Genomic DNA, 20715 nt, shown 5'->3' with positions numbered 1-20715 from the left:
GGCTCAAGATCAGTACCTCCCTTCCTGGTCTTCCGGGGGGCTTCCGCGTCAGATGGATGCAGCGGGGCTCGAGCCCTCCGCTTGCCTCGCTTCCCCTGGACTACAGTCCAGCCCTCCATAGCGTCATCTGGGGATTGAATAGCAGGGGGCAGAGCGGGGCGCGGAGGCAAAGGTTCAGGGGTTCGGGGGGATAGCGGTGAGGGAGCAGGAGGGGCGGGGGGTTCTCCCTGGGGCGAGCCCTTTCCTGCACCTGGTAATAACTGTGCCACACTCTCCTCCAGAGGCTCTGCCGAGGTGGTTACAGCAAGAGCGGGACTCCCGTGGTCGCCCGGGCGTTGTTGGAAAGATACCTCTTGGGCCCGGACGGGGGCAGCGTTGGATCGGGTGGGAGGAGGGGTGGTTTCAGGTGCCGGGTGGCCAGGGGTGTCGGCAACGACAGGGCCGATATCCTGCCGGGTCTCGGGGGTCTCAGGTGCCCCTCTCCCCCGGGCCAAAGGGCAGTCCCTACGGACATGCCCCGCCGAGCGGCAGAGGTAGCACCGGGCCTCTCCGGTGGAATAAAAGACCCTATAGCGGGCTCCCTGGTAGGGAACTAGGAAGGACCCCTCAAGCGCCTCTCCGTCACGCACCCCCGCCGGCAGTGAAATCTGCACTTGCCGGCGGAACGAGAGGACGTGACGGAGGGCGGGGTCCTTGCAGCCTAACGGGAGAGGGCTGATAGCAGAAACAAGTTTTCCCAGGGCAGAAAGAGCGGGTAACAGGGCAACATTAGGTAAAAAGGGAGGAACGGAGGTGAGGACGAGGCGAACGCCCAGATCTTCTAGCGGTTCTAGGGGGATAAACACCCCTCCTACCACTAGGCCCTTCTCCACCGCCTCCTGGGCGGCAGTCTCCGAAGCCAGAAAGAAAACGACCTTCCCATACATCTTGGAGGCCGCCACAATGGCCATGGGTCCTACCACCTTCGCCAACGCCTGCACGTACGCCTCCACGTGGGGCGAGGCGGGTACCAGGAGGCAACGGACACCGTGTTTCCTGGTCAGGGCGGGAAGAGGGCCCCGGGCGCTAGTGATGGTAGCGGAGGTAGCGGGTGGGCGAGATGAGGAGGCGGCAGGCAAGGGGGAGCCTGCCGCCGCCCGGGCATACGTCCTGGGGGCCGGGGGAGGGACGGTCGCAGAGCTGGTGGAGGGAACAGCTGGGAGGGGTGCCACAATCGATGATGAGGCCACAGTGGTGGGGGCAGCCTCTGCCATGGAGGGCCCAGCGGCATTAGCGGGGCCCTTTCCTTTCGGCCCGCCCCGACCTTTCCGTCTAACTGGGGGGGGGTTCCTAGAATCTAATGGGGCAAAAACCAAAGCAGCAGTAGTAATTGCCCCGGTGCCTCCCACTGCCGAGGCCCCAGCGGGGGCGGGGGCAGGGGTTCTAACAATGGAGGCGGTGGGAAGATCTTGAGGGGTGGGCAGGGGGGTAGATGGGGAAGGGACAACCAATTTCATTGGAGGGGCCTTGCGTCTCTCCATCTCTGCCATTGTAAGCAGGGAGAGACAGGGAGACACCGGAAGAAGGGGGGGGGCAAAAATCGGGGTCCGGTAGTAGGGGTAAACTATGGGATAAACAATCCGGGGGGTGGGGGTGGAGGGAGGGCGACCCACCACACTTGTCCAAAGAGTCTCGTTTGGTTGGTTGTTATGTCCGGTCCGAAAGGCAAAGTCCAAAGCAAACAGCTGGATCCGAAGGCAGATGGCAGATCGCCAGCAGGGACGAGGCAGCGGGGGCCGTGATAGTCGTAGTAGTGGTGGGGGGGTTGGGGGCACCGGTGGATCTGGGGGTAGCTCCCTGCTACACCCCTGTGCCGCCACAGACGCAGCTGGAACGCAGTCAACTCCCCCCCCCCGAGGGTATAATTCAAAGGAAATCCCTCAGTCTTACGGCTTCTCTCCACGATGATTCACGGCTGCTCGGGCGAGTTCTCCGGCCTCTGGCATCTGTTGCAGCTGTTGGCTCTGTCCCAAGGCTCTCGGCAGCTAGGAATGTTGTAGTGATAAGAAAAAAGTCCAGGCAAAAAACAAAACGGCTGGGTCTGGGGGCGTCCACTCCCCTCTCTGGACAGCGGGTCGGCAGTCCTCCCCCCCTCTTCTGGGGGTTTCAATTAAGCAAAAAGCAAAGTCCAAAAGCAGGCGTCTGGGGGGGGGTGCTGGCAACCGGCCAGCACACTGACGCAGCTCAGAAAAGCGGGAGAAAACGAAACCAAAAAAACAAAGCGTCCGGCCCAAACGCGGGGGGGGAAACTAAGCAAAAGGAAAAGTGTGAAAAATCTGGGCCAGGGGGCTGCAGGAAAGAAAGGAAAGCAGATAGCTCAGGAGCGAGCGAAAAAACGATTCCGTCTCCTAACAGGGGAGGTTTTTTTTTTTTTTTTTTTTTTTTTTTTTTTTTTGAAACAGAAAAGAAATTTATTTGTAACAGTTACAGAGATTACAAAAAGATAAAGAAAAACTTAGCAACAAAACAACGCAATCAGAAGGTATAACACAACAGCTTTCAGGAGGGAGAGGTGTTCAGGCTAGCCCAGGCCCAGAGCGGGGGGGCTTCCTCGACACTCGTGGTCTTCCACCCTCCTGAGTTACCTGGTGGCCTAGAGCGGGGGGGCTTCCTCGACACTCGTGGTCTTCCACCCCCTCGAGTTACCTAGTGCCGCGCCCAGGGTCACCGACCCTCCCTCTCCTGAGAGTGCCCGACAAGATGGGCACGGCTGCGGGGTGGGTGGTTGGGAGGGAGGGGGGCACACCCATGCATTATAAACCCCTACTAAATAACAATAATGATGATATTCACAGCAGCTAGCGGCTGTGGCTGGCATCTCTCGCTCTGTCCCTCAATCAGAGGGTCAGACGGAGGGAGCCGGACGGGGTCACCGAGCAGAGAACCCCGGACAGCGCCCACCGTTCTTCGAAGGTGTCAAGGGAATCGGTGGACGCCGCCCAGAGGAACTCCGCCCGAATGCGCGAATGTACTGAAGATCGGAAAACGGCCCTACAATCGCAGGACGCCTCATGAGCCAACCTCCGCTCTCTGGTCTTATAAATGGCTGTCTTAGCCAAGGCTAGGAGGAGGCTAACCAGGAGATCCCGCGACTTGGTGGGGCCACGGATGGGGAGTGTATAGATAAAGAGGTGAGGGGAGAAATGAAGCCAAAAGCGCAAGAGAATATTTGTGAGGAGCCGAAAAAGAGGCTGCAATCTGGCACACTCTAAATAGACGTGCGCCAGGGTTTCCCTCACATTACAAAAGGGGCAAGTCTCCGGAACGGAGGTGAAACGTGTCAAAAACACGCCCGTGCTCACGGCCCCGTGAAGGAGCCGCCAACTAATGTCCCCGACGGGCCTCGGGACCAAGGTGGAGTACAGGCTGGCCCACCGAGGTTGCTCCCCCTCCAAGGGTGGCAGGAGATCTCGCCACTTTGTGTCGGGGCGGGACACCAGGGTGCGGGCGTGAAGGGTATGGAGCGTGAGTGTATATAGATATTGCCGCGATGCAACTTGAAAACCGACCGGTTGCAATTCATGCAGCCGGCTTGCAGTGAAAGAATGAGGGGTGTGTTGGGATCGGCAGGGCAGGGGCCCGATGGAAAGGTCCGGCGGGCCTGGGGTATAGGATGGGCGGGGTGCGCCCTCGCGCAAGGCTCGGCTGACATAAGCCCGAGCAGCGGGGGTCAAAGCGGCCTCCACCTCCTGAAGCACGCGCCGGGGGGTGCGAAGGCTGGAGAGCCCCATGCGTCGAGCGAGCGTCAGGGGATCCAGCCAGTCCCCCCGGTCGTAGTCCAGGAGGTCCCCGACCCTCGTAACTCCCGCCAGGACCAACCTCTGGCGCACCGTGCGGGACTCCGCCGCCTGCACACGAAGTTGGGGGTTGTGTAGCAGGGGCTCCGTGAGGAGATCTGCCCCCACGATGGCCGCCACAGACCTGGTGGTTGAAAACAGTTTCCAGGTCCGGAGGAGGTCCTGGTAGAAATCCGGCAGCCCGGAGAGGTCTCGCGGAAAACCTCTCGGACAAAGATAAAAGAGCTGCCGGTCATATCGGAGCCCATGGAAGCGGCGTAGGAAGGCGTGCGCCAATATGCTCCACGTCGAACTACCTGCACTATAAAGGAGCCGCTGCAGGGCCTGGAGGCGGAAAACGCGGACCTGAGTGTACAGACACTTCAGGCCCTGCCCTCCTTCCTTCAGGGGCAAATGAAGAACTCCAACAGGGGCCCAGTGCAATCCTGACCAAAAGAACTCCAGAATCAATCTCCGGAGGTGGGACAGGAAACCCGGGGCCGGGGCTAGGGTGTTGAGCCGGTACCAGAGCGTGGACAGGACTAGTTGGTTAAGCACCAGTGCTCTCCCCCGAAGGGAGAGACAGCGGAGTAGCCTCGTCCATTTCCTGATCCGCTCAATCACGCCGCCTTCCAAATTTTGCCAGTTCTCCGGCGGAGAAGGGTGCGTGGCAGAAAGGTAAACGCCGAGATAGAGCAGAGGGCCGGCACTCCACCGGATGGTCTGAAGCGCGGGTGGGAGGGAGCTTACCTGCCGCCAGCCCCCCACCGCCAAGCCAGAGCTCTTGACCCAGTTGACTCGGGCGGAGGAGGCTGCTGAATAGATGGCTTGGCATGCCTCCACTCGCGCCAAGTCGCCCGGGTCCTGGACCACGAGGAGGACGTCATCGGCGTACGCCGACAGGACCAGCCGCAGCTCCGGCTCCCGCAGCACCAACCCCGTCAACCTCCTGCGGAGGAGACAGAGGAAAGGCTCGATCGCCAGAGCGTACAGCTGGCCTGAGAGGGGGCACCCCTGCCGCACCCCTCGCCCGAAGCTGACCGGTTCGGTCAGGGTCCAGTTGAGCCTAACCAAACACTCCGCGGAGGCGTACAGCACCCGGAGAAAACTCACAAACTGAGGTCCGAATCCAAACGCCCGCAGGGTGCTCAGGAGGTACCCATGATCCACTCTATCGAACGCCTTCTCCTGATCGAGAGACAGGAGGGCGAACGACAGACCGTCTCTCCGCCCGAGTTCCAAAAGGTCTCGGACTAGAAAGAGGTTGTCAAAAATGCTGCGACCCGGGACAGTATAGGTCTGGTCTGGGTGGATCACGTCCGCCATCACGGACCCTAGCCGCAGCGAAATTGCTTTCGCTACGATTTTGTAATCCGTGCTAAGGAGTGAGAGGGGACGCCAGTTTCGTAAGTCGCGGAGGTCCCCCTTCTTCGGCAGCAAGGCAAGCACCGCTCGCCTGCACGACAGAGGGAGGACCCCGCCCTGCAAAGACTCAGCCCAGACAGTGACTAGGTCTGGGCCGAGGATGTCCCAGAACGCGCGGTAAAACTCCACGGTCAGCCCGTCCATGCCCGGAGATTTATTGGTGGGCATGCGGCGGAGGGCTTCCGAGAACTCGGCCAGGGTAAGAGGCAGCTCTAGCCGGTCTCGGTCGCCCACGCTGACCGTGGGGAGTTCCTCCCAGAGCACCCCGCGAGCGCCAGGATCGGTCGGATCCGGGGAGAAAAGGCTTGCGTAGAAGTCACGGGCCCTCCCACACATCTCCTCCGGATCCGTGAGGGGGGTGCCGTCTTCCGCTAGAAGGCAGGTGACATGTTTTTTGGCCCCCCTCGTTTTCTCCAAGGCATAGAAGAAGCGGGAGCCGCGATCCATCTCCCGAAGGAGGCGGATGCGGGACCGGACAAAGGCACCTCGGGCCCGGTGGTCCTCGAGGGCTCGAAGTTCCTCCCGCTTCTCCCGGCACGCTCCGCAGAGGGACGGGTCCCCGGGGCTGGCGGCCAGGCGCCTCTCCAGCTCTAAGACCTCCCGTTCCAACTGCTCTATCGTTGCATTTCTCCGTCGGCTGGCGCCCCGAGTGTAGTTGCGGCAGAAGAGCTTGGCGCGCACCTTCCCTAGATCCCACCAGCGCCGCACCGAGGGAAAGGCACGCCACTGCTCCCGCCAGGCCAGCCAAAACTCCCGGAAGGACATCACAAAGCTCTCGTCCTCCAGCAGGCTGTTATTAAAGTGCCAGTAGGCTGGCCCCGGTCCCTCCGCACGGAGGGAGACCGTGACGGTAACTAAATGATGGTCGGAAAAAGGGGCCGGCCGCACGGTGGAGGAGTGGGCCTGTGAAAGATGGAAACGGGATAGGTAAATACGGTCTAACCGAGAGCGGTGTGACCGATGGGCCTCCACCCGGACAAAGGTAAACGTGGAAATGTCATCTGGGTGATGGTCACGCCAGACGTCCACTAGGGAGTGATAATCGACTATGTCTCGGAGAATGGTCGCGGCGGCCGGGCTCGGCTCGGCCCCCGAGCGGTCCCGCTCCTCGAGGGTAGTGTTAAAGTCCCCTCCCAGGATCAGGCACTCGTGCGAGTCTAGGGTGCCGAGAAAATCGGACACCTGCTGGTAGAATTGTGGCCGCTGTGAACTCACTTGCGGGGCATAGATATTAACAAGATTGACCACGAGCCCCTCCAGACGAACTCGGAGGTGCAACAAGTGGCCCGGTACGACCTCAGTGACCCCTAGCACCTCGGGCCGCAGGGCGGGGGAGAACAGGGTCGCCACTCCAGCTTGCCAGGTCGTGCAATGGCTGAAGTATACCCCGTCCCCCCACTCCAGCCGCCACCTATCCTCGGCGGTTGGGTCCGTGTGGGTCTCCTGCAGGAAAACCACAGAGTACCCCCCCTCCCGAAGGTAGGAGAGCACCTGGGACCTGCGGAGAGCCATCCTACAGCCCCTGGTATTCAGGGTTACAATAATGAGAGGTGTCATGCGGAGGGCCGGGGGGGTGGGGAGTTCTCATTGGTGGGGGTGCTCATGGCCCCCGGCGGGTCGCGTAGCAACCCGTGTCCCATCCCATAAGTAAGTAGCTCTTTCCGGAAGCCGCGGGCCCGCTCGTAGGCCGCAGCACCGCGCCTCCCTTGCCCTCTGCCCTCCTTCATAAGGGCCCTTGCGGCCTGAACAAGTCGATCGAAGTCCCCCCATCGCTGGAGAGCCAGCTGTGCCCTATTGCGGGCACCACGGGTGTGCTCTAAGAACTGCCGTAGTGCATGCCGCAGCTCATGGGGGGATGGGGTTACGGTTTCCGGGGTACTCCCCGATGGGGTTCTTAATACAGCCTCGAGGTCCGCTAAGGCGGGTAGGCAGGGTGCGGACCGCCGACGGGGCGTCTGACAGGCTGGGGTTATTAAATCCATCTCGTGCCTTGGAGTGGAAGGGGATGGCAGGGGGAAAAGCGCAACTCCTAATGAGTCGCAACTAGAAAACGTAAAGACTGCTCCCTGGGGGGGGTCTGCAAAAGGCGGAAAAGAAATAACCCCAGGGGCGGCAGTAGCCTTGCAGGAGGAGGGAAATTGAACCGGGACAGGGGTGGGGACAGGGGCAGAGGTAAGGCCCTGGGCTTCAGGAGGCGAGCAACAAAAAGAAGATGCCTCCTGAGCAGGGTCGGGGGTTAAGGGGCAAGGGAGGGGGCTCCGAGCAATGCTAGATGCTGGCTTCGGGGTGGTCGTGGCAGCCATGGCATCAGGTGATAAACCACTTTCCGTGGGGTGCTCACCCGGAAAGGCAGTCAGGGGGAGAGAACATGGGGAAAGGGGGCCTGGGGTGAGATTGCCTAAAACGAGGCTGGCCGGCAGTAAATCATCCCCTCCCTGGGTGACCGGGGTCAAATCTAGGGCCTCAATCTCTGCATACACAGAGGAGAGGCCGACTCCTACTACCCTGGGGGCCTCTCCGCTAGGGCCCGCCTCAACGGTCACGTCGGGGTTCGTAGGGAGTTCAGGTGGTGTCCGGTTAGAAGGGGCTTCCTCCGGGGCTTCGGAGGGGAGGGTCCCTCGCGGAGGGGGGATTCCTCCCTCCAATGCCAATCTATCTTCACCTCCCAACACCAGCGAATGGATCTCACTCGTGGCCGAGGCGGGAGGCTCAAGGTCAGTACCTCCCTTCCTGGTCTTCCGGGGGGCTTCCGCGTCAGATGGATGCAGCGGGGCTCGAGCCCTCCGCTTGCCTCGCTTCCCCTGGACTACAGTCCAGCCCTCCATAGCATCATCTGGGGGTTGAGTAGCAGGGGGCGGAGCGGGGCGCGGAGGCAAAGGTTCAGGGGTTCGGGAGGATAGCGGTGAGGCAGCAGGAGGGGCGGGGGGTTCTCCCTGGGGCGAGCCCTCTCCTGCACCTGGTAATAGCTGTGCCACACTCTCCTCCAGAGGCTCTGCCGAGGTGGTTACAGCAAGAGCGGGACTCCCGTGGTCGCCCGGGCGTTGTTGGAAAGATACCTCTTGGGCCCGGACGGGGGCAGCGTTGGATCGGGTGGGAGGAGGGGTGGTTTCAGGTGCCGGGTGGCCAGGGGTGTCGGCAACGACAGGGCCGATATCCTGCCGGGTCTCGGGGGTCTCAGGTGCCCCTCTCCCCCGGGCCAAAGGGCAGTCCCTACGGACATGCCCCGCCGAGCGGCAGAGGTAGCACCGGGCCTCTCCGGTGGAATAAAAGACCCTATAGCGGGCTCCCTGGTAGGGAACTAGGAAGGACCCCTCAAGCGCCTCTCCGTCACGCACCCCCGCCGGCAGTGAAATCTGCACTTGCCGGCGGAACGAGAGGACGTGACGGAGGGCGGGGTCCTTGCAGCCTAACGGGAGAGGGCTAATAGCAGAAACAAGTTTTCCCAGGGCAGAAAGAGCGGGTAACAGGGCAACATTAGGTAAAAAGGGAGGAACGGAGGTGAGGACGAGGCGAACGCCCAGATCTTCTAGCGGTTCTAGGGGGATAAACACCCCTCCTACCACTAGGCCCTTCTCCACCGCCTCCTGGGCGGCAGTCTCCGAAGCCAGAAAGAAAACGACCTTCCCATACATCTTGGAGGCCGCCACAATGGCCATGGGTCCTACCACCTTCGCCAACGCCTGCACGTATGCTTCCACGTGGGGCGAGGCGGGCACCAGGAGGCAACGGACACCGTGCTTCCTGGTCAGGGCGGGAAGAGGGCCCCGGGCGCTAGTGATGGTAGCGGAGGTAGTGGGTGGGCGAGATGAGGAGGCGGCAGGCGAGGGGGAGCCTGCCGCCGCCCGGGCATACGTCCTGGGGGCCGGGGGAGGGACGGTCGCAGAGCTGGTGGAGGGAACAGCTGGGAGGGGTGCCACGATCGATGATGAGGCCACAGTGGTGGGGGCGGCCTCTGCCATGGAGGGCCCAGCGGCTTTAGCGGGGCCCTTTCCTTTCGGCCCGCCCCGACCCTTCCGTCGAACTGGGGGGGGGTTCCTAGAATCTAATGGGGCAAAAACCAAAGCAGCAGTAGTAATTGCCCCGGTGCCTCCCACTGCCGAGGCCCCAGCGGGGGCGGGGGCAGGGGTTCTAACAATGGAGGCGGTGGGAAAATCTTGAGGGGTGGGCAGGGGGGTAGATGGGGAAGGGACAACCAATTTCGTTGGAGGGGCCTTGCGTCTCTCCATCTCTGCCATTGTAAGCAGGGAGAGACAGGGAGACACCGGAAGAAGGGGGGGGGGCAAAAATCGGGGTCCGGTAGTAGGGGTAAACTATGGGATAAACAATCCGGGGGGTGGGGGTTGGAGGGAGGACGACCCACCACAATTGTCCAAAGAGTCTCGTTTGGTTGGTTGTTATGTCCGGTCCGAAAGGCAAAGTCCAAAGCAAACAGCTGGATCCGAAGGCAGATGGCAGATCGCCAGCAGGGACGAGGCAGCGGGGGCCGTGATAGTCGTAGTAGTGGTGGGGGGGTTGGGGGCACCGGTGGATCTGGGGGTAGCTCCCTGCTACACCCCTGTGCCGCCACAGACGCAGCTGGAACGCAGTCAACTCCCCCCCCCCGAGGGTATAATTCAAAGGAAATCCCTCAGTCTTACGGCTTCTCTCCACGATGATTCACGGCTGCTCGGGCGAGTTCTCCGGCCTCTGGCATCTGTTGCAGCTGTTGGCTCTGTCCCAAGGCTCTCGGCAGCTAGGAATGTTGTAGTGATAAGAAAAAAGTCCAGGCAAAAAACAAAACGGCTGGGTCTGGGGGCGTCCACTCCCCTCTCTGGACAGCGGGTCGGCAGTCCTCCCCCCCTCTTCTGGGGGTTTCAATTAAGCAAAAAGCAAAGTCCAAAAGCAGGCGTCTGGGGGGGGGTGCTGGCAACCGGCCAGCACACTGACGCAGCTCAGAAAAGCGGGAGAAAACGAAACCAAAAAAACAAAGCGTCCGGCCCAAACGCGGGGGGGGAAACTAAGCAAAAGGAAAAGTGTGAAAAATCTGGGCCAGGGGGCTGCAGGAAAGAAAGGAAAGCAGATAGCTCAGGAGCGAGCGAAAAAACGATTCCGTCTCCTAACAGGGGAGGTTCCAGAACAATCAGGAACTTGCTGGAACCATATAAGGCAGACACGCTAATTAGGACACATGGAGCCAATTAAGAAGCTGCTAGACTCAATTAAGACAGGCAGGCTAATCAGGGCACCTGATTTAAAAAGGACCTCACTTCAGTCAGTGAGAGTCGTGTGAGGAGCTGGGAGCAAGAGGCGCAAGAAGCTGAGAATGAGTAGGCATACTGCTGGAGGACTGCGAAGTACAAGCGTCACCAGACATCAGGAGGAAGGTCCTGTAGGGAGGATAAAGAAGGTGCTGGGAGGAGGCTATGGGGAAGTAGCCCAGGGCGTTGCAGCTGTTACAAGAGACACTGTAGACAGTTGCAATCCACAGGGCCCTGGGCTGGAACCCGGAGTAGAGGGCAGGCCCGGGTTCCCCCATCCCCCTCAACTCCCTATTTGAGACAAGAGGAGGTGACCTGGACTGTGGGTCCCAACAGAGGGGAAGGTCCCTGGCCTATCCCCCGACCCACTAGGTGGATCAGCAGAGACTGTGGGGATTGTTCTCCTCCCTTTCCCCATGCTGGCCAGTGATGAGGTTAGCTGAGTGAATGGCAGGTTTGAGCCAGTAGCAAAAGTGGCCAAACTGAGGACTGCCATGAATCTCTGAGGAGAGCAAATCCGCCAATAAGCGCAGGACCCACAAAGGCAGAGGAGGAACTTTGTCACAGTAGACACCCCTTCTTCCCTCTCCATTTTTCTTGAAAAAAAACTGACCTGGCTTAGGTGCACAACTCCAGGAGAGGGCTCATGGCTGTGAATCCAAGTGTGGATAGGCATCTCCTTCCAGTCCAGATTTAGGCACCTGACTCCTTTTTAGGGGCAGGGTTTAGGGCTCTCCTTGGCATTTCCCAGTGGGTAACTTCAGCGGCTCCCTGCCTAGCATGCTAACTTTTGTAAATCCCATTTTTGGGGGCTTAACTCTCCCCATATATTGTAATTGGAACCTGGGCACCTAATTCAGAGTTAGGAATTCCTCAGTCAGGTGCTGAGAACTGCACCTCATAATTTCCCCTTGTGAATCCTACCTCTGAACCCTCGCAATGAGTGAACATTAAGACATTTTGGATAAGTAGGGAAAAGTATCAGGATGAAATCTCAATCCTATTAAAGTCAATGACAATACTGCTATCAACTTCAATGGGACCAAGATTTCACTGTAGATGTTTGTCTGAATCTTACCCTAGCCTACTGAGTCCGGGGGGGGGGGGGGGGGGAAGTAGCAGTGCTGGAAAGCAGGTTATTTCATTAAATGTTTGGTACTGCCCAAGTCCAGTCAGGCCAGAAATTCTGCAAGAGCAGCCTTTCTTGTGGTACTGCAGTACTTTCAGTTCTGGCCAGAACCAAAAAGAAAAAAAGAATAATCTTTAATTAAATTAATAGCACATTTAAATCTCATACAAAACATTTGGGATAAAGGTGTGGATTGCTTCTTACTTAAGCAAATCACCTTGTCCATTCCTATACCACAAGGCAAAAGTGGAATCAGTTTTTATATACCGGCTTTCAAACTCGAAATATCTAAAAATGTTTGTCACAATCAGGAGTTAAATAGTGAGAGCTAAGTAACAGACTTGGGACCTTCTATCTTATGGTGGTAGAAAAACTGTACTATGATAAATATACTTAACTACTTAAGAATTTCGAACCTGAAAAATTCTATGACACAGCAAACGCCTATGTTACAGCCTCCCAGAACTGGAACTGCGTTTGGATCATGGTTATTGTATGTAGCAGCAGAGAGATCTGCAACCACGGAAGCTGGGAGATAAGCACAAAAATCAAATCCAAACATTTCAGACATTCCTGTCAACTTTGTAAAGTTCATATACAAAAACACATTTGGAATTTACATGGATTCCTGATCTATCAACAGCAAGGAACTACAGTTTTCATTATGCTGAGGCTAAATGACATGCATCATTTTGAAAAGTGGACCTTTGAAAATAAGAGGCAGAAGACCTACCGGTGTGTTTTCTTATCCTGGATATGAAGACAAATTCTTCTCCTGATTTAAATCAGGAGTGTCTTTACTGAACTCAGTATAGTTACTCTAGATTTACCCCAGTGCAATTAATAGTCCATGCTATTTTATTGAATGGAAATTATGATTATGACAAAGTAAAATAATAAAGAACTGAGCTCCAACCTTGCAAAGACTGCACATGCTCAACTTGATGCAGAGGTATGGGGTGAAATCCTGGCCCATCTGAAATAAATGGCAAAATTCCACCCATTGACTGGTTTCACTGACTCGAATAGGAAATTCACAGCATAAAGCTGAGCATGTGCACAAATTTCTACGAGGTCAGGGCCTTAAAGAAAAGGGCAGTAATAAATTCACCATTGCAGTCTGAACGATGGTAAAAAAGTCTTTCTATTGTATTTAAAGGAAAATATGAAAGTGTGAGCCGCAGAATATGGGACAAACCTAAGGACTGATAAGCATTACAACAAAAGTGTACTGTTACAATGAAGGATAGTTTCAGTCAGATAGCTAAATGAAATTAATTCTTCTGTCAGATAATGTACAGCCAGCATCAACTATGATAATAGCAATCCATTGTAGAGCTCTACGGGAACTTTTTTGTCAAACTATATTCTCTCTAACAAGGATACGTTTTTGTCTGTTTTGCCCAACTGTCACAGAATTCCATTTTTGGCGTTAGAATCTGTCATTTTGCTACAGCCAGGTGCCCAATATTTTGTTTTTTCTGCCTTGCCAGACCTGGCTATTGCTTCCTCTTCCTGTGCTGCTTTCACTGAGGCGAAGCCGTGAGCAACAGCTCTCTTAGTTCATCAGGACCATCCCAGCCCACACAACGTGTGTGTCCTAGAGGGAGAACATGGCAGTCAGGGGCCAAGCCAATGAGTCATGGGCACCAGTCAGTGCTCCGTCTGGCACAGATTGCAAAGTACGCAGAGCTGGATTGAGGCAAACTGGGGCCTAAGCACACCAAAGAACAATGTCCTAGTGGCTTCACTCCATGGCCCTGAGCCCACTATAGCCCCAAGAAGACTGGTGTAGTAGCATTAGGCCCCTTTTTCAACCCCAAGAGTGCCCCCTAGTCCTCGGAAGTGTGGCTGGGGAGGAAGGCCCTGAGTACTCAACCCAATGGCTGGGGTTTATCTGCTTATTTGTGGGAGCTGGACCTCCTACACTTTCCTCCTGCTACACGTATAGTCCTCTGTTTGGATATGCGTTAGGGTGACCACCTGCTAACATTTTCACACCTTCATTATATTTTATAAATTTAAAGGTGCCGGTTTCATTAGTCCTCGCCATTGGAGGGAGGGTTCTGCGTACTAGTTGGGTGAGTACAGTATACAGAAACCTCCCTCCAATGGCAAGGACTAATGAAACCTGCACATTTAAATTTTAAAATGTAGTCACCAGGTGGCCACCCTAATTTGTATATGGACACATGTGCTAGACGTCCCCCCAAAGCAGCGGCATTTTGGACTTAAACCTCCATACTGATCAATGGGGATGTTCACAGCTCTCAGGGATATTGTTGCAGTCTCTCTGCAGACATCACTGAATCATAGAATATCAGAGTTGGAAGGGACCTCAGGAGGTCATCTAGTCCAACCCCCTGCCCAGAGCAGGACCAATCCCCAACTAAATCATCCCAGCCAGGGCTTTGTCAAGCCTGACCTTAAAAACTTCTAAGGAAGGGGATTCCACCACCTCCCTAGGTAACGCATTCCAGCATTTCACCACCCTCCTAGTGAAAAAGATTTTCCTAATATCCAACCTAAATCTCCCCCACTGCAACTTGAGACCATTACTCCTTGTCCTGTCATCTGCTATCACTGAGAATAGTCTAGATCTATCCTCTTTGGATCCACCTCTCAGGTACTTGAAAGCAGCTATCAAATCCCCCCTCATTCTTCTCTTCTGTAGACTAAACAATCCCAGTTCCCTCAGCCTCTCCTCGTAAGTCATGTGTTCCAGACCCCTAATCATTTTTGTTGCCCTTCACTGGACTCTCTCCAATTTATCCACATCCTTCTTGTAGTGTGGGGCCCAAAACTGGACACAGTACTCCAGATGAGGCCTCACCAATGTCGAATAGAGGGGAACAATCACGTCCCTCGATCTGCTGGCAATGCCCCTACTTATACACCCCAAAATGCCACTGGCCTTCTTGGCAAAAAGGGCACACTGTTGACTCATATCCAGCTTCTCGTCCACTGTCACCCCTAGGTCCTTCTCTGCAGAACTGCTGCCTAGCCATTCGGTCCCTAGTCTGTAGCGGTGCATGGGATTCTTCCATCCTAAGTGCAGGACTCTGCACTTGTCTTTGTTGAACCTCATCACATTTCTTTTGGCCCAATCCTCCAATTTGTCTAGGGCCCTCTGTATCCTATCCCTACCCTCCAGCGTATCTATCTCTCCTCCCAGTTGAGTGTTGTCATAAATATAAAGGGAAGGGTAAACCCCTTTAAAATCCCTCCTGGCCAGAGGAAAAATCCTCTCACCTGTAAAGGGTTAAGAAGCTAAAGGTAACCTCGCTGGCACCTGACCAAAATGACCAATGAGGAGACAAGATACTTTCAAAAGCTGGGAGGAGGGAGAGAAACAAAGGGTCTGTGTGTCTGTTGGTATGCTGCTTTTGCTGGGGATAGAGTCTTAGAACTTTTAGTAAGTAATCTAGCTAGGTATGCATTAGATTATGATTTCTTTAAATGGCTGAGAAAAGAGCTGTGCTGAATAGAATGACTATTCCTGTCTGTGTGTCTTTTTTATAACTTAAGGTTTTGCCTAGAGGGATTCTCTATGTTTTAATCTAATTACCCTGTAAGGTATCTACCATCCTGATTTTACAGGGGTGATTCCTTTACTTCTATCTACTTCTATTTCTATTAAAAGTCTTCTTGTAAGAAAACTGAATGCTTTTTCATTGTTCTCAGATCCAAGGGTTTGGGTCTGTGGTCACCTACGCAAATTGGTGAGGATTTTTACCAAACCTTTCCCAGGAAGTGGCGTGCAAGGGTTGGGAGGATTTTGGGGGGGAAAACGTGTCCAAACTGCGTTTCCCAGTGAACCCAGTTAGAGTTTGGTGGTGGCAGTGGATATTCCAAGGACAAAGGATAAAATTAATTTGTACCTTGGGGAAGTTTTAACCTAAGCTGGTAAAAGTAAGTTTAGGAGGTTTTCATGCAGGTCCCCACATCTGTACCCTAGAGTTCAGAGTGGGGGAGGAACCTTGACAAGTGTCATCCGCAAACTTGCTGAGGGTGCAATCCACACCATCCTCCAGATCATTTATGAAGATATTGAACAACACCGGCCCCAGGACCGACCCCTGGGGCACTCCACTTGATACCGGCTGCCAACTAGACATGGAGCCATTGATCACTACCCATTGAGCCCGACAATCTAGCCAACTTTCTACCCACCTTGTAGTGCATCCATCCAGCCCATACTACTTTAACTTGCTGACAAGAATACTGTGGGAGACCGTGTCAAAAGCTTTGCTCAAGTCAAGGAATAACAGGTCCACTCCTTTCCCCTCATCCACAGAACCAGTTATCTCATCATAGAAGGCAATTAGATTAGTCAGGCATGACTTTCCCTTGGTGAATCCATGCCTACTGTTCCTGATCACTTTCCTCTCCTCTAAGTGCTTCAGAATTGATTCTTTGAGGACCTGCTCCATGATTTTTCCAGGGACTGAGGTGAGGCTGACTGGCCTGTAGTTCCCAGGATCCTCCTCCTCCTCTTTTTTAAAGATTGGCACTACATTAGCCTTTTTCCAGTCTTCCGACACTTTTCAAAGATAATGGCCAATGACTCTGCAATCACATCCGCCACCTCCTTTAGCACTCTCGGATGCAACGCATCCGGCCCCATGGACTTGTGCACGTCCAGCTTTTCTAAATAGTCCCGAACCACTTCTTTCTTCACAGAGGGCTGGCCACCTCCTCCCCATGCTGTGCTGCCCAGTGCAGTAGTCTGGGAGCTGACCTTGTTCGTGAAGACAGAGGCAAAAAAAGCATTGAGTACATTAGCTTTTTCCACATCCTCTGTCACTAGGTTGCCTCCCTCATTCAGTAAGGGGCCCACACTTTCCTTGGCTTTCTTCTTGTTGCCAACGTACCTGAAGAAACCCTTCTTGTTACTCTTAACATCTCTCGCTAGCTGCAACTCCAGGTGTGATTTAGCCTTCCTGAGTTCACTCCTACATGCCCGAGCAATATTTTTATACTCATCCCTGGTCATTTGTCCAATCTTCCACTTCTTTTTTTGTGTTTTTTTTTCTTCCACCTCTTTTTTTGTGTTTAAGATCAGCAAGGATTTTACTGAAAAGCCAAGCTGGTCGCCTGCCATATTTACTATTCTTTCTACACATCGGGATGGTTTGTCCCTGTAACCACAAAAAGGATTCTTTAAAATACAGGCAGCTCTCCTGGATTCCTTTCCCCTTCAGGTTATTCTCCCAGGGGATGCTGCCCATCAGTTCCCGGAGGGAGTCAAAGTCTGCTTTTCTGAAGTCCAGGGTCCGAATTCTGCTGCTTTCCTTTATTCCTTGTGTCAGGATCCTGAACTCGACCATCTCATGGTTGACCATCTCACTGCATCAGTTATAGTCTGGTAATCCTTTCAAACTTCTCCCCATAACAAGAAGGGTTAGATTTCTTTTTTTGTGTAATGAATGCTGAGATTCTGATGTAATCACATAGCTCTTGGGGCTGGGGCTGAAGCCCTAGAAGCATGAGTATTGTTCAGATCCTCCACTCCGATAGAAATACAAAACCAATTAAGGTTTCAGAGTAGCAGCCCTGTTAGTCTGTATCCGCAAAAAGAAAAAGGAGTGCTCGTGGCACCTTAGAGACTAACAAATTTATTTGAGCATAAGCTTTCGTGAGCTCACGAAAGCTTATGCTCAAATAAATTTGTAAGTCTCTAAGGTGCCACGAGTACTCCTTTTCTTAAAACGAATTAACTGATTTCTCTGGGTATCAGATCAGGCTTTTTGTGGGTACAGTGGATGGTTAGCCATTTACTCACAGGTAAAACCTTCTCTTCCAATGAGATTGTTTTACCTTTTTTACCACACTCCACACATTTTAATTTTTTCTGAAATCCCCACACACTTGGTGCAGTTTATAAATTAAAGATACACAACATAAAAGGTTTGAAATTGTTTGGTGACAGAACCTCCCTAAAACCTAAGTTTATCTCTCTCCCCGCCATAGACTATAACTTTAATTTTCCCTACCCCATCCTGCAATTTTATCTGATTATCTCAGACACTGTCTTTTCCCTCTAGCACTCAAGGTCTCAGAGTGTCACTGTTGCCATTATGACCTGAGGTAACTTAGATTTTTGGTGTTTCCCCACTTCAAGGTTCTAATTCAGACTGATGTGTGAAGCAGAAAAGGGACAATTCTGGAGGTATGGCATCATGCAGACAGCTAGCTTCGGAAAACCCAGTGGGAGAGAAAAAGATCAAGTGCAGAACACTTTTGTTTGACTTAGGTTTACATATACAAATAGAGAAGGTTGGTTGGACTGAAAGCAAAGTTAGGAAAAAGTCCACAATTTAAATCAAGATTGGAAATCTTTCTAAAATATACACTATAAATCAAACAGAAGTTATGACCTTTATGCGGAGTTTACTGAGGTGAGGTGATATGGCCCGTGATATGTAGACGGACAGACTAAATAACCATAATGGAATTTTCTGACCTTAAAATATATGAATCTATTCAAAGTAAGTCTGTTTTTACATAGGGCATCCTATGTTGGATATAGGCAGTGCTATAGAGCATTCTGGTTAAAAGATGCAACCCAACATCATCACTTACAGCTAGGTCAGTCACAGCAGCTGCTGACAAAAGGCACAGCTGTCACTATGGAAAAAGTGAGCATTTACCCTTAATTACCACACAGTGGTAACAGAGCTACCACAGTTTTTCTCCTTCTGTGTTCACCCACTCATAATTGACGTGTGAGGAAATATCAGATACTTCAAAAGAACAAATACCATGGAAAGGTTCAAATCTATTATTAAGGCTAGTATTGATGAGACAGGAGTTTAAGCTATAATGTCTCCTCTTGTGCCACTCCTTGGGATGACTGAATCATACTTTCAAAAATCTCATTGTACTGTGAAAGAAAATAAGTTACCTGTAACCACAGCCGGTCACCTGTATTCGTTTTACCATTGGCAGTGCACTGAAAAGTGGCAAACTGTCCGGCATTGACTTCCACACTCTGAAGACGCAGGAAATGTGGGGTTTTGGCTGACGGAAGAGAAAAAAGGATAGAGTTATTAACACACAGTGTGACTGGGATGGATTCATACTGGTTTATTAAATATATACTGTTTTAAAATGTTCCAGTAATAAATTTACATTTGAGAAAAACACGTGCTAACAAGTGTTCTAAATATTTGATTCTAATTGTAGAAGATACTATATACTGTAAGTGAGCTTTGTTCCTTTTTGCATGTATCTGGGATACAACAAAAGAGAAGGGTGCTATCTTATTGTTCCTGCTGTGCAAATTATCTTAGCTCAGCAGCCTTCTTGTATTAACACTTCTATATTAATAAAGATTATATTGAAATCTAATTGATGTTTTGAACAAAAACATATTAGCTATTTATACCAGCAACTAGACCAGAACAGTGAAAAGTTAAATTATGTTGTCAAGGAAACTACTTTTTCCTTTTAACTAGATACAACGTGTGTACATAACGCATTTTAGCATGATTGTTTGGTATGCTAAAGTTCTAGCATAACATTTCCACCAAGAAGAGCTATGTTCTTTAAAGACAGCTCTTCTGAAGAACAGCGGAGGAAAACAAAACACAGTAGCTGCTGCATCGTAATACTTATTTCCAGTTTACACTTGGAGAGCACCCCACATTAACTCTTTCAGTAAGACACCTATATAAAGAAGAATTATCTCAATTTCACCTACCTGGATAAACGTAGTATATTGTTTTTTGTTTTTACTACAAAAAGTCAATTGCACTGAAGAAAAAAAAACCCAGAAATTAGAGAGAGTATTCTCTCTGAGAAAGACAATAGTTCCAAACAATCCAGCTCCCAAAGAAGTCAAGAGGAATCTTTCCATTGACTACTGTGGTAGTTGAACTAGGCCTAGAATACTGCTTTCAGTTATACTCACCTCAGTACTAGAAATATTTCAACAAACTGAAGAGACCTACCAGATGACCAACATAAATAGTTAAGGTGATAACTTAAAAAACAACATTAAAATAACTTTGTAGGCATAACTTGGGGAATCATAAGCATAACAGGGGATATAAGAAAGATCTATATTAATTCAAGAGGAACACTCGTTTAAGGGTCAGCACAAGGGATTATACAATAATGGGGAGAAATTTTGGATGAATACTATGAAAAACGTCTCTATGGAGAAATCTATTAGACTTTGTAATGGAGATTTGATCCTGCTCCCATTCTAGTCAATGGAAAAATTCCCATTGACTTCAATGGTGCAGGATCAAGCACTTGTCTCACAAGCAAAGTGGTGGAACCACATCCCTTTAAAACCAGACTAGGTAAAAAACCAGATAGGCCCCACACTAGCAATGAGGGGACCAATGGGGCAGCTAGGCTCCACATGGGCAATGAGAGAATTAAAGAGAGCCTTTAGACCCAGCTGACCCTGGACCATTAACCTGTAGCCAATGTCAGGCGTGGAGAGGGGAATTCAAAGGAAAAGATGTAGGCCTAGTCTACACTAGGATTTTTACATTCGTGTAGTTACAGATTGCTCAGCGGTAAGAAAAATCCATGCCCCTGAGAGACGTAGCTATCCCAACCTAACCCCCAGTGTAGACAGTGCTAGTTTGACCAAAGAATTCTTTCATCGGCCTAGCTACTGCCTCTGCTACTGCTAATAAGCAGAAGGCAGGTTTGCGAGGAAGCAGCCAGGAAAGGAAGCGCTGGGGCATGCCTTTCCTGGCTACTGCAGCCCAGCAAACCTGCCTGAAGGCAGAGAAGCAGTGGGGAGGGTGGGCCGCAACCAGGAAGCCAGGGCTTTCTATGGGGAGCAGGGTCCTTGGGCTCCTTGCGGCTGTACCTCTCCTCATGCTCTCTGGGAACTGTTTAAAAATTTGAAGGTGATCACTCTTAGTTTATTTATTTTGGCAACATTGTAAAACCTGGTAGAGTGTATGCACAGCATTATCTGTCTTGCAAAAAAATTTAGACACTAACAGTTCTAACACAATATTTTTAATTTTCTAGTATACACTATAACTGTTTTGATGTTTATAATGAATTCTTCATATCCTAAATTAATTACTTTACTAAAGAATTGTTTCATTAAAGTAATTAGGTTTCAACATGAATT

The 20715-nt window shown here is 52.1% G+C and overlaps 1 protein-coding gene across 11 annotated transcripts in view; it reads right to left on the bottom strand.

Moving 5' to 3' along the window:
* The window catches only part of PTPRM (protein tyrosine phosphatase receptor type M), a 720827-nt gene that overhangs the window by 444348 nt on the left and 255764 nt on the right, over positions 1-20715 (bottom strand). For all 11 annotated transcript variants that reach the window (XM_074944607.1, XM_074944608.1, XM_074944612.1 and 8 more), the window contains exon 5: positions 18514-18629. In XM_074944607.1, the coding sequence (XP_074800708.1) occupies positions 18514-18629 (116 nt within the window). The remainder of the gene's footprint in view (positions 1-18513; positions 18630-20715) is intronic.

This window comes from Natator depressus, chromosome 2, assembly GCF_965152275.1.
Source record: "Natator depressus isolate rNatDep1 chromosome 2, rNatDep2.hap1, whole genome shotgun sequence".
NCBI lineage: Eukaryota > Metazoa > Chordata > Testudines > Cheloniidae > Natator > Natator depressus.
This window is presented reverse-complemented; position numbering and strand designations above follow the sequence as displayed.